A 13,276-nucleotide genomic window follows, 5' to 3' on the forward strand; every position below is an offset into this window, starting at 1 on the left:
TTAAGTAATCACAATTGTTTGAGCAAAGAATTATCAGCTACGTATATTAACAGCTATATTTTCTCCTTTCATAGGGGATAGTGCAATGTTTTCTACAACGCAAAGAATATAAATTGATCAATGCAACACATTTCCTCAATTATCATATGTAATGATACTACTTTAACTATGTGTGTGTGTGTACACATGAATAACTGAGACCCCAGAGGCCAGAACTGGTATCTTGCAAAGTTCATTGCTGTACATTTTTATGTGTCCAAAGTTTGATTAAAAGTTTCGTAGAGTATCCACTGACTGCCTGTGTGTGAAGCTAGTTAAAGCAAAAGTTTGTCCAGCACCAAAATTCTGTTATCATTTCCATCGTTATATTACAGCCTTTCCACGTTTTATAACCATGTATATACCATTATGGCCTACTGGTTCCTGTTCAGTGCCTCCACATTTCCATACCAACATATATAAAGTCTAGACTGTAGTAAATGAAAACAGCCAAACTTCTAGTACCTGTTTTTTCCCACCTGCCTCTCAAGGCTACCTCCCTATAATTCTTTCAAAATATATTGCCACCGCCTGCAGTATAAAAATGTTTACTATATCAGAGGCATGCTGCCTTCATACGCAGTGATAAAGTAAGCCCCTCAGTGTTATTAGCTATGGACTTGGCCAGTACTCCAGCAGGGGTGAGAGAAGCTTGGTCATGATAAATGAGCCTGCTATCTCAAGCAATGTCAGGGTGAGCCTGTTTGTCTATCCTCCTGAGGCAACCTTTTATTCCATCCAAAAACACTGAATCATCCAAATTGACAGGAAAAACAATCACAGTGTCTCGTTTATATCCGAAAATGCTCCATGCTTCCAATGCAATTGCAGTAAAGATGAACTACTATAGTTGGCTGTTGTGCTCATTCCCAAAGGTGTGCAGAGAATCCATTTTGCTGCAATATCATCTTTGTTGCAGCATTTTACTATTATTGTGCGGCAGAGTAGATGATGAATTATTTTTAACCGTAATATCCATCAATTCAGAGAGCTAACAGTCAGATGGTGCAAGCAAATAAAGTTACAGATCATTTATTTAAAAGTTGTTATATAAGACGAATACCGCAACATTTCTCAGTTGGAATCTCACTGTCAAGCAACTGCCTGTACAACTCCCCTGGATCTTACACCTGAAAGGATAAGATGTTTATTATTTCCAGACGTGTCTGACAAAAGACCTGCATCTGAATTCTTTCTGTTTTAGCTAAATCGATAAGCATTGTGTTGGGAGTTCACACCCTCAGAATGAAGCTTTCTGAAATAACCCAGGAATCACTGCTGCAAAAACAGGAAAATGGATTTCAATAAACAGAAATTAAGATGTCAAGGGGAAGACACGTCATTTTAAAATAGAATAATAATAGAAATAGTTTGGTAGTCAAACACATAATTTGCTGTAAGGGCAGCCGGGCATCGCTGTAGAAAGGAATTAATAATGATCACTATGTGTCAAGAGAGGAAGCTTATCACCCTTTCGTCCTGCTAATATTAAGCAATTAACTACCTGTCATTTTGATGACCACTTATAAGAACAAACATAGGATGTGGCTTACAGCATGTCTGAATGGAAACCAACTGAGCTGGATTTTATACACTGCCCAAAATTAGAGTGTATATTTTAATAGAATTTATTCTGATATTTCATGCCAATGTTATTCAAAATAGGGAGATGATGCCAATTGAAAAATGCATGTCTGGGTTTTCTTCCAAGCAAACAGTAATGGTGGTTCACTGGAAGTTTTTATGTAATCCAATTACAGCAAATAAGCCCAAAACCTATAAAGTTATACAGGCAGGGATGAAGAGACGGATGGCCAACAATAACTCAAGCTCAGAAATCCTATAAAATAAATTAGGAGGGAGACACATTCTCAGATTCTGCTCTGATTCAGCCATCTCTTGATGCATTCTTATTGGTATTTTGGTGATTTGCCATGAACTTAACTTTGGGCACAAACTTAGCTGTTACAGGAAATATCAAGCAATCAAAAACATCAAGTAAGCAAGTCTAGTGTACATATGGTTTAAAGCCCTGTATAGAAATTGTGGTTATATACAACTGATGAATCAGCAAATACATGTATTAGGGGAAAAGTAATGCTGATCAAATTATCTTTTCAGTTAACATAATAAAGAAATGCTGGTAATTAACATACCTGGCAAGCCACAAAAATGTTTAATATATCAGCAAAATGTTTAAGGACAATGTATGTCATCCGTTTTCCACCAAAATAGGCAACCTTGTAAAACACTATCTACCTGTAGTGACTACAGCATTATTTTGTCATTATTACCTTTTTTTTTAATATCATGCACCCAAAATCACAAACAAAAGGGCTTTTATCGCTTTAATCACAGACAGCGGTCTGGGCTCTAAACTGGGACCCTGGTGCAACAGTTTGTATGTCCCCATCCACCCCAGCCACCTCCCCATACCCTGTGAATCCAGTGTGGTACATAAAGAGTTTTCTAACTCAGAAAATTCTTGTCTCCAAACAAAGTGCAGGCAGTGATTACTCTCTCACCACAATGTAATTAAAAAAACAACTAGTACTATACAAACATAATTTCTAGGAGAAAAACTTGCTCATTGATGGTCAGGATTTGTACTCAGGCATGCCGTATACAGTGCTGTCTAAATTGATTAAATAAGCAATGTCTGCCTGTACAGATCCTGTTCAAAAGCTTAACAACCCTTTCTATGGTTATATTTGACATTAATATGAACATCATAACACTAAGAAGATTTTATTCCCAGAGCCTGCATTTCTGTGGTGTCATGCATTTGTCAATGTCACTATATGATAACAGCAAAAAACACATTCAATATAAGTCTTGGACTTGAGTTAAAAGACCCAACCTGAGTCGGAGGTACAAATGTTGTGATTTGACTTGACAATATCAAAAAGGGTTGCAACTCAACTTGGACAAATTATTATGATTTTACTTGGTGCCATGGGACTCAAAAGACCTGCAGTATTAATCTACCCAACCCCAAAGTGGAGGTGTCTTTACTAATAACATATCTGTTAAAACAGAAGCATCGGCTACTACAGAAAGCTTGCAAAGACATTATATCTCAGAAGAATAAGATCAATTCCTGCTAATGTTTGCGCTAAAGAATCTGCAATGTTCAGTTCAGCACTTTTCATTTTGTATTTTAAAAACAGCATCCATCTCATTTCATGTGTAACTGCACAACAGCTTTTTGTATTCTGTTGTTTACTGAAGTGTCTCTAGGCTACACATGTATAACAATGGAAGCTTAAAAAAGTAATAAGGACAAATTTTATGAACCATGTCTTTCTCTATTTGACAAACTTCCTGTTGTACCTTAAATTTAATTTAGTGAAAAATGCATTACGACTTCTTTAGGATGGTGGGCTTGAGTGCAAAGATCCGAGACTTCTTTGTGAGTTACAAAACAATCACTTAGTAATCACAGTTCTGAGTCATATACTGTAAAAGGGTTTTGAAACAAGAGGGTATATCAGGGTTTTGTGTCTAAGTTCAGATAAACCCAGACACTATAATAATCCATTGTCTCCAAAAGAAAGCAAACATAAAAAGTTGACAATAGGAGATATAACGGTTGTGTATTGCTGCTGTAACAGGTAAAGCTGGCGAAAAGTCTACAATCAATACCAACAATACATTCTCTAGGGGACCAAAGAGTAAACAGGCTGTGTTCTGAGTCCCTGGCTGGGAGTAAATCTAGCCTTTCCAAATCTAATAACCACCAGAGTCAGTTGGTCAGCCACAACCTTCAATGAAGCAGCTTTATGAAGACATCCTGAAATAACGGGATAGTTGCCAAGGATGTCGGCCTGGAATAAAGAGGTACAGTCCCACCTGGATGCTGCGCTCATTTTGCAACTACTGTGAGTAAGTCTGGTTGATTTTGTGGTGGGATTTCTGAAAAACTAGGGAAAGCTGCTGTGTTCTGTTATTCTGTTACCAAGCAAACAGTGTTTATTTATTTCCCAAAGAAGACCAAAGAGTTTTAGATTTCTGACTGTGTTTGTCTCCTATAGTACCTTCTAGGTAGACATCAGTTTCATTTCCTTTCAGCACAGCATCACCATGAACTTGAAAATCGATCACTCCAGCTGACATACAGTGGTCCACAACTTAAAGGTTCAATGTTTAAGGTTTAGGGGGATATATTGGCAGAAATGAAATCTAATATTTAGACCATTGTTTCCATTAGAGTATAATTACCTGAATCTAAGAACCACTGTGTTTATATTACCTTAGAATGAGCCAATCATATGTACATACAGAGCAGGCTGTCTTTTAAAGAGTCCGCCGTGTTGTTTCTACAGTAGCCCAGAACAGACAAACCAAACATTGACTCTAGTTGGGCTATCATCTTTTCAAGTCAGCCACCGTGGATCTCCTTGGCTCACGTAGGAAGTTTCAGTTGGTTTCAATCTAATACCTCACCACTAGATGCCACTAAATCCTAAAAAATGTCCTCATACTTCTTCATACTACTTCTTCATCATACTTCTTACCCCCCTACTTCCAGCGCCATTGCTCAGACCAAACCCATCTTCAAACTCAGCCTTCATTTTGCTCTCAACTACACACCTGTAAAGTTTTGTATCTGCATTTTGCATGGTTGCAATGCTATTGCGTTAACAAAATCTGTTCACAGACAGACACACAGAAATATCAACTGGCAAAATACTCAAAACAGCTTCTGTGGTAGTTCACAGCTACAGTAGGTATCTCAAGTAGCACATATGCCATGAAAACACACACACACACACACACACTCAAAAAAAGTGAAACAGTACCAGTCATCATGCATTGTTGCAGTTGGTAAGCATTAAACATTGCCTGAGATGGGTTAAATTATCACTGTAAACAGCAAATTGTGTATCATTTATGACGAAGTTAGCCATTATGATTAGTTACTGCTGCAATGTAATGCAGTTGATGATACATGCAGATGCTGGAGAGAACATTAATCAATTCAAAAACCCAAGTTCTGCTTTGGATGATATACAGCAGTTACAGCAGCCTTGTAAGAACCTCCAAGACTTGACCCTAATCCTAGACCTTACAAACATTTTACACATGCTCTGCACCAAGTGAAAAACTCTCTCAGAAACCTGAATCTGAAGAGGCTAAAGGTGGATCTGACTTACAGAATGCATTAGCTCTTATTTTTCTTTGTCAAATAATATGACTATCATCTGAACCAGGATTCAGTAAGACTTTGGCCAGACTCAGTATACACATTGGGTTCAGAAACCACAAAATCAAAACAATACCCAACCCTAGACACACTCTGTCACAGAAGCTAGGGTGACCAAAGTCATGTTCAGCAATCTGTTTAGCGAAAGAAGACAAGCAAAGTCAGTGGCGATGAGCCAAAGTCTTTGGCAGTTACCCAGTAGAGTTAAACATCTTTACAACAAGTGATCCAGCAAAGGTGCAACCACAAAGTAATCAATTTTGCTGTCATTATGAACTATAACAAATGTCCCATCAGCAACTCTTTAGTTACATTTGCATCACAGAGTTAACTGAGCTACCTGTGTGACCAGGGGCTCCAGAAGCCTCTCCACAGTCAGAGTGCGGATTTCAAGACTCTTGGGGTCCCATTTCAACAGGATGGGGGAGGTGGCGGTCGTCATGGTCTCTGTTGGAAGCAAAAACAGATGAATGGTTAGAAAAATGTGAAAACCTTTCAGTTCAATGAGACATATAACCGTTATGACAGTTCACATTTCACATTACACATGCCCTGGAGGACAGGGTGGCGAGAAGTGTTCACAAATTTTGTAGGCAGTGTTCAGCTTAGTAACAGTTCTTTGAAAATATTTTAAAAAAAGAAGCAGTTTTTTTAATATTAGTCTGCAGGTACAGATGTTCCTAAAAAGCTGACAGGTTGATAAGACAGCACAGAGATAACAGAACCTATAGATACAGAAGCTTTTGCTAGGGTAGCATTGTGTTGTTTAAGTGCTAGTTGTGTCACACCTGTGCAGTGTTGCTACCCCACTGTGTGCACATGGTGTGTTTTCCGTAATGCACTGGTAAAAAACTGACAGCATTTATTTGGTCCAGGTTAGCTCTCCTGAGTTTCCTACTGTATCACCACAGGCACTTCTGTTGAAAGGAGTTGTTTGATGACCAGAAGTGATCATTTGGGATGTTCACCTTGTAATACTTCTGGTCTTCCTTATGTCAACTTCATGTTCTTTTGACGGCGAAGTTTTTGTCACTGTGTCAAGCCAGACTCCAGACTTTTTCTCTGTAAGTTGACTTACTGTTTTTATGGCCTTTTGATATATTCTTTTTTTTTTGTATGTAATGTCATGTTTGAATATATATAATGTGTGTGCATTATATTATACAGTCATTGTTTGTGAATTTGTATGATGTATGTGTAGCATCCCAGGAAAACTACCAGATGATAGGGCATTAGTGAATGGGAATCCTATTAAACTACAAGTAAAGTAAAACAAAACAAACTAGGTGATTTTTTTTTAATGCTATTAATTTTTACATTAATATATTTTTTTCCAAACTATCATTTTTATCAAGAGTAATTTCACACAAAATGTGGATATTACACAGCCAAAAAAGGGACTTAAGGCCATGGTTGATTTTTCTGAGCTTTTGTACCAGCAAAAAAAAGCTTCAAGTTTTACATAACGAACAACACATCACAACAACGGAGGGCCTTTGCAACTGTTGCAAATTCACATTGCTGTTGGTATGAATATTTTTGATGCAAGCAAGTTTTTTTTGCATATTTGTGTTGTTTATTGGTCAAGCCCTTGATGTATGCAGGCCTTTAGACATGAATATTATCAGCATTGTGTCACTGTGAAATAGAATTGACAGTGTTTAAAGGCACATACAAGTACACACTTACTGCGTGAACATGGCATGAAAGAGTAAACAATTCAATGGGGTGCAAGCGCTCAGCCCCAACAGCCTGCGGATGACTGATCACAGATTCCAGGCTGTATATGAGGCCTAGGATACAGGCCAAAGTGTCATGTCATGGAATTTCAAATTAAAAATTGTGTTGTCCAAAAACTGGCCATGGGACAAACATGATAAACCACTCTGTCGCTCTAAAAGTAGTGCAGCCTTTCAGTCCCCCTCTGTGTCAGAGAATAGCCTTTATGTCATTAAGTTATCTATTCAATGACCACATAACCTGTATTGTAATTAATTACTCCTTACTTAGCAAATAACATTTAACCAGTAATAAACTAGAATTTTCAGAGATTATATTTTATCATGAGATTTGTGTCAGTAACCGCACTGACATGTCAGCAATTCCACAAAATACAATGAGGTCCAAAACTACTGGCTCAACAGCAAGGTTTTTGTGGGTGTCCAGTAACCGTTAACAGTCAGCACATCTTGGCTGTGCACATCAAATAAAACAAAGCACAATCAACAATTCCAGCAAACCACAAATAAACCAATGGTCACGTCTCTAGCCTTAAATTTCTGTAATTAACTTTTTTAATTAACTCCATCATTACAATGTATCTATCCAAAGCTGGAACTTACTGAGTAAGGCTTGAGTAAATCCAGCCAGATGTCACTCAGTGGAGTTTTGGCATAGACTTGTCCACATTGCTGATTACTTAAAATCATTCAGGTTTAAACATTATATTGTGTTGCACTATGAGAGTCCAAATTAAGAAAAAATAGCAAGGAAAGGAGGTAAAAGCAAAGATTAACAGAAGAAAAGTTGGTGATAAAATTAACCTGAGGTTCAATTCATTCAGCCAATCCAACAATCATCTTAAGATCCACATTTCTGTATTCTAGAGAACCACGAGTCATATAAGTAAGAAGATGCACTCCTGAGGTGCTGCTGAGCTCTGCAATATGAGTCTCAATTGTAAAGTCCTTTTGACAACCTGCTCTTTAACTTGGAATATTTTTTTCATTACAGTTTTAAAACCCTTAAGCTCACTGGGGTTATATTAGGTGAACGTGAGGGCTGAACAGCTGGCATGGGGGAAGCAGTCTGTTTTACTGTGGGGATGTGGTTCTACAGTAAGCAATTTCAGAATGAGCCAGCTGGGACTGGCTCCGTCTACTGCCAATGTCAATGAGGCAGAAGGGAATAAAGAATGTGAATAAGAATGACAGATCTGGGCCAGAGGCCTCTAATACGACACACAGTGGGTTAAAGATGGATGAACAGTAGGAAATCTGGCAACCTGGCACTATTGATGAAACCACATTCCAGACATTATAGTTCTCTCAAAAGAGCATGGACCTTAAGATTAAAAAAAAAAAAATGTAAGGGCATCACTTATGCTGGTGCCATTTCATTTTTGTCCCCAAAGGGAAGTGTGGACAGGGAGAATGAATTGGGTTTTGTGCATCTCTCAATTTATCAATCTATCACACACAGTAGTTTGACAGAACCTGAGAGAATGATACATGTAATTTTGCTCTTCTGACATTTTCAAAATTACATGTATCAAGGTGGTGATGAATGTTGAATACAGTTTCATACTCTTAACTTCTGGCAAAACTACAAAACATATTTATAGAAAAAAGTATGTAAAAAAAAAAATTCTCTTCCTAAGAGCTGACTTCATATTTGATGATTTTACTTTGAAGTTGTGGATTATTTCCCAATAAATGCACTCTGTGAGCCAGTGTGTGTATAATTTATGTAGAATTTCTCAGAGAAAATAACTTTTTTTTAGTCATTTTGGAACTTACTGTTGCCATTTCAAAACAGACTGCATCTTTCTGCCATTCAGGAAGGATAAAAAAAGTAGTCTCTCTATGGTAACAGTCTAACTGATGTCAGTTTCAGGTAGCTTACTTTAGCAGCCAGCTGGTTAGATAGTAACTGAGAATAAATGATGCCTTTGACAGCTGCTCTTTTTGAAGACCAGTTTGGCAGCTTTCCTTTATGACACTAAAGGTTTCCCGGCAGAGATGATACAAATAATGTAAAAAGCAGGAGGGAAACAAATGCTTCGGCAACAACTACAAGCCACCTATGAAAAGGAACAAAAAGCACTATGAAGATGTTCGGCAAGATATTATTTCATTATTTTTACAATTGGTTGATTATTTAATTATTTAATCACCACAAAAATCAATCCTTAACTATTTTGAAGACAAAAATCCCAAACATTTTCTGGTTCTAGTCTCTCTGTGGTAAGGATATCCCTTTTTTCCCAGTTTCATTACATTGTAAACTAAATGCCTTTGGCTTTTGAATTGTTGGTTAAACAAAAATAATACATTTGGCATCATGCTAGTTATGATTCTCTATAACGAAGGTCCAGCAAATCTTTAAAGAGTCTGGAAGTAACCAATGGATTAAAAAAAATGATTTATTTATCCTTTATTTGTCTGTGAAGGTCCTACTGAAATATAGATAGAATATCTCTTCTGCCAGTGAGTCCTGGGCGAGACTGGCAGCAAAATTAAATGTTTCAAACACAAGTACACACGGAGAAAGACAGCATTACAAAAATATCAAAAAAACAATAACAGTGACAAAACATACAGGGATCAGGGGCTTAAAATAATCATGGCAAAGGATGGCACTTGTTTAAAGCAGTAACACTGTTCTGTAAATCCTGAATTCAAACTATTTTTAAAAATATCCAGAGAGGGTGAATTTTTAAAGTTTAGCATGCTTTGCAGCTCATTCCAAGCTTGCAGGGTGTGATAGGAAAAGGCAGATTTACTCAGCTCTGGGTGGGTGGTTGGGACCAAGAGATTTTTTTCTGATGACCTAGTGTTATAGCTACTGGGGGAAAATTTTGATCTGATTTAAACACAAATGCTGTCATCATTACAATAGCAGCTTAACCGAAAGACAGCAGACTGAAAGCAAAGCATGATTATCATAGTGCATAATAGTATTATATCAGTGCCGGTGACATCGAATGTTCTGGTGACTCATATAGTTTATTGTTGGTGGAGATCTCTGTAGATGTAATGACTCTATCTGTGAACGCTTTTTACACCAATATTTTATAATTGTAAAAATGTGTCACTCTGTATAACATCATTGTCATTGTATTTGTAATGTGGCCACATTATGGAAAACACTAAATCTTCAAAACCAGTAGAACTGAGGTTTCAGATAATGCAGAATATAATCAGCGAAGCAAAGTGAAATTCCATCACAGGTGTTTGTGAGGGAGTCTCTCGTGAAGCTAGAACAAAAAAGGTGAGAGACAGTCATCTGTCAAAAACACTGTCATCTATAATCTCATTATTCAGCTGCACTGTTTAACAACAAATGTTTTGATACAGAATGATATCCTGAAGCATTTCTGAGATAAATTTCTGTTAAAGTCTGTTTTCCATTTATCGTTGAATGAAAGAGCACGTCTACCTTGTAAATAACATGCCTTCTGGCTCAATAGAATAGTTGAAGTTAAAAATTAACATACAAATAGGCTACAAGTCTAACACCAGTGTGTCTAAAGCCCAGTATACATTGTGTGATTTTGGGCTATCCCAGACAAAAGATGATGATTGTGACATAAAGTGGCAATGTCTTTGGTCATGGCTCTAAGGCGGTGGTCCTACATTGCACAGTGAGAGAGGTTCAAGGATAGCTGCTGTCACAGTCATGCAATCAAAGACAGCCTGGGATAAAATTCTGACAGTGTCAGAAATTTAGGATGAGCCTCTCACTGTGTGACTGCTGTTACGACCCACGTCGACTAACCAACCAATAGAAATGCAGCATGAAATGATGCACTGATTAGCGTAACACCGCTTAATGTCAGTAGATGCTAATATTTACCTCCAGCTGTTGCTGCAAAATTAGCATGCCAAGTTGGACTCTTTTCCTCAGCCACAAACACGTCCACATTCTCCAACTCTTCTTCAGATTTTTTTAGACACACATAAATGCCACTATAGCGAGGGCTTGATTTGCTTGTTTACATTTTTCTCTTACCATTAAAGTGGCGATGACGCACGCTGACAATGATCTGTTTTTGTGTACTTGCGTCGATCGACATAGGTCTTGGTCTGAAATTCAGTAGTTGATGTCATCGCACAGTTGGCATACATCAAACTTTATGTCGTTCCCAAGTTTATTGAGATCCATGTTGCAGAGTTTAGCTACACTTAACTTATTATTCATGTGTGTATAAAAAAAAAGCCTTTTCTGCTCAAGTTTGCATTATGTGTCTGCTTGGATTTGAAAGTTTCCCTGGCAAACTAGGGAAATCTCTGTGGTCTAAAATGCAACCCAGTCTTACTGTCAACTCATTAAATACTGTCACTTGGTCAGAGGCATTCAGCGTCAGATACACAAGACACACCAAGGAAGCCTTTAGCAGGGATATGACACACACCAGGCAACGGCATTTTTTTATGCTCAGAGCAACTGCCATAGCAAAAAGAGCAAAAAAGTCAGTACAGCGCATTCAGATGGGGTGATAAATGGGTCAAAGAAACTTCAGACTTTCCCCTGGGGGAACAGAGTTCGTGTCTCGTGTGAATCCAAGTCAATCAAGTCATTTTAATAACAACATAGTGTTCTAGTACTGTGTGTGTACCATACCACATATGTCACATGGAGTATGTGACTTACAGTATGTCTTGGGATGTTACATTACGTTAGAAACAAATGGACTTATTCTAAGTTAAACCATGATGTTTTTTTCTAAACTTAACCTTTCATTTTTATTGCCTAAACCTAATGAAGTAAACATAAAAATGACTTTTTTTTTAAAAGAGACTATGAATTTAATGAGCAGAAACTGCACATTTCCTGTGAAAACGGAAGATTATTAAGATGAGATGGTGTGAGAATGTGTTGAAAACTGATGTCTTACAAAAATAATATTTGTTCATCGGCAGCAGTAAATATAACACATTGGCCCACAACTAACCAGTGCTCTATTTAGAGTTAATGTGACAAGCATATTCAAAGCAATGGACAGTGACTCCCACCTCGATAAACAGCATGGCTATGGCTACGTACACTTACATACGACACTCTCCTTCAGACAAAAGCACCAGAGAGCCTCTTGTAGTAGAGTTTCAAGCCCACCTATACCAAAGGTACCCAGACAGTAACTCTCAAAGGGCCCTACATGTGCCTCTAGTGGCGTTCAAAGCTTCAACAGACTCCCTGTCTTTCCAGCACAGAGACAAAGACTGTCAGTACCTTCTCATGGCTGTTAGCTCTGACCACCAGTTCTACGTCACTATCCTTCCTACAATGAGTGGTGGCCTGTCAGTCTCCCTAATGTCTTCTGACCTAGTCCCCACTTCACTCAATACTGTGCCATGAAACAATGCCTCCTACAATCACTGCTTTCTCACTCATCTGTTGCATTTTTTGCAACCTGAAGGAATAGAGGGTTGTAGGAGAATTTGAGGCCGTAGTTGAAGGTACCTTTGCAGAATGTGTTAAACATCTAGGGGTTGGCAGATTATTGGCCTGTCCGATTATCAGGCCTGATATTTGGCATTTTGCTGATTAACTAATGAAAAAGTCTGCGTATTACACTCAACCAACACCAGTGAAGGCAGTCTGCAATACATGCAAAGAAAGTGTCATCATGGGAGGATCTCTTACAATGTACAGTAAAACATCAGGCTGCTATTTTCATTCATTCATTTTTTATTTAAATTTTCATTGAACCTTATAAAAAAGGTTGCTGGGAAGATGCTATACATGAAAGTTTCAGTTTTGATTACACATTTGCTAAAGGCATTTCAACAAAGTTTTGTGTTGAAGTTTGTTTGTTTGTTGTACTCCAAATTCTAAATTTCAACAGAAATATTTCTGTTGTAAATGCAGATCAGTTCCAAATATCAGTAATCAGTCTCATTAACTACTAAAAATCTCTACTGACATCGGGTCAGTCGACCCCTATAAACAGCAACGTTTTCACTAATGTAGTAAAACTGTTTCCTTACATGTACGGTCAAGTAGGTGCAGCTGCCTTAAATGCACTGCAGGCAGAGTGCAGACATCCCCTGGCCCCAAATAATAACTTTAGGATCTTTGGATCTGCTGGGGGTCCAATAATTTCTCATTTAAACTATCAAATTTCCCAAAAGGTGACAGGTTTTCAGCTATGACATCAGCACTGTCTATAAAATTTAATAAAACCACAATGTGATCTGACAGTTTGGGGAGCAACATGCATTCTGTCCCACAGTTTTAATGAGTTGGTGTTGTGTTCTCAACAGTCAGCACTGGAAGATGTTTAAAACACATCCACAAAACTAAGAG

At 37.8% G+C, this 13,276-nt stretch overlaps 1 protein-coding gene across 1 annotated transcript in view; it reads right to left on the minus strand.

The window, feature by feature from the left end:
• The window catches only part of ctnna2 (catenin (cadherin-associated protein), alpha 2), a 393,607-nt gene that overhangs the window by 357,411 nt on the left and 22,920 nt on the right, over positions 1–13,276 (minus strand). Inside the window, exon 2 of the mRNA XM_042485341.2 lies at positions 5,586–5,692. Coding sequence (XP_042341275.1) covers positions 5,586–5,687 — 102 coding nt within the window. The 5' untranslated portion in view covers positions 5,688–5,692. The remainder of the gene's footprint in view (positions 1–5,585; positions 5,693–13,276) is intronic.

Source organism: Plectropomus leopardus, chromosome 3 (assembly GCF_026936395.1).
Source record: "Plectropomus leopardus strain MGB_pleo_1.0 chromosome 3, ASM2693639v1, whole genome shotgun sequence".
NCBI lineage: Eukaryota > Metazoa > Chordata > Actinopteri > Perciformes > Serranidae > Plectropomus > Plectropomus leopardus.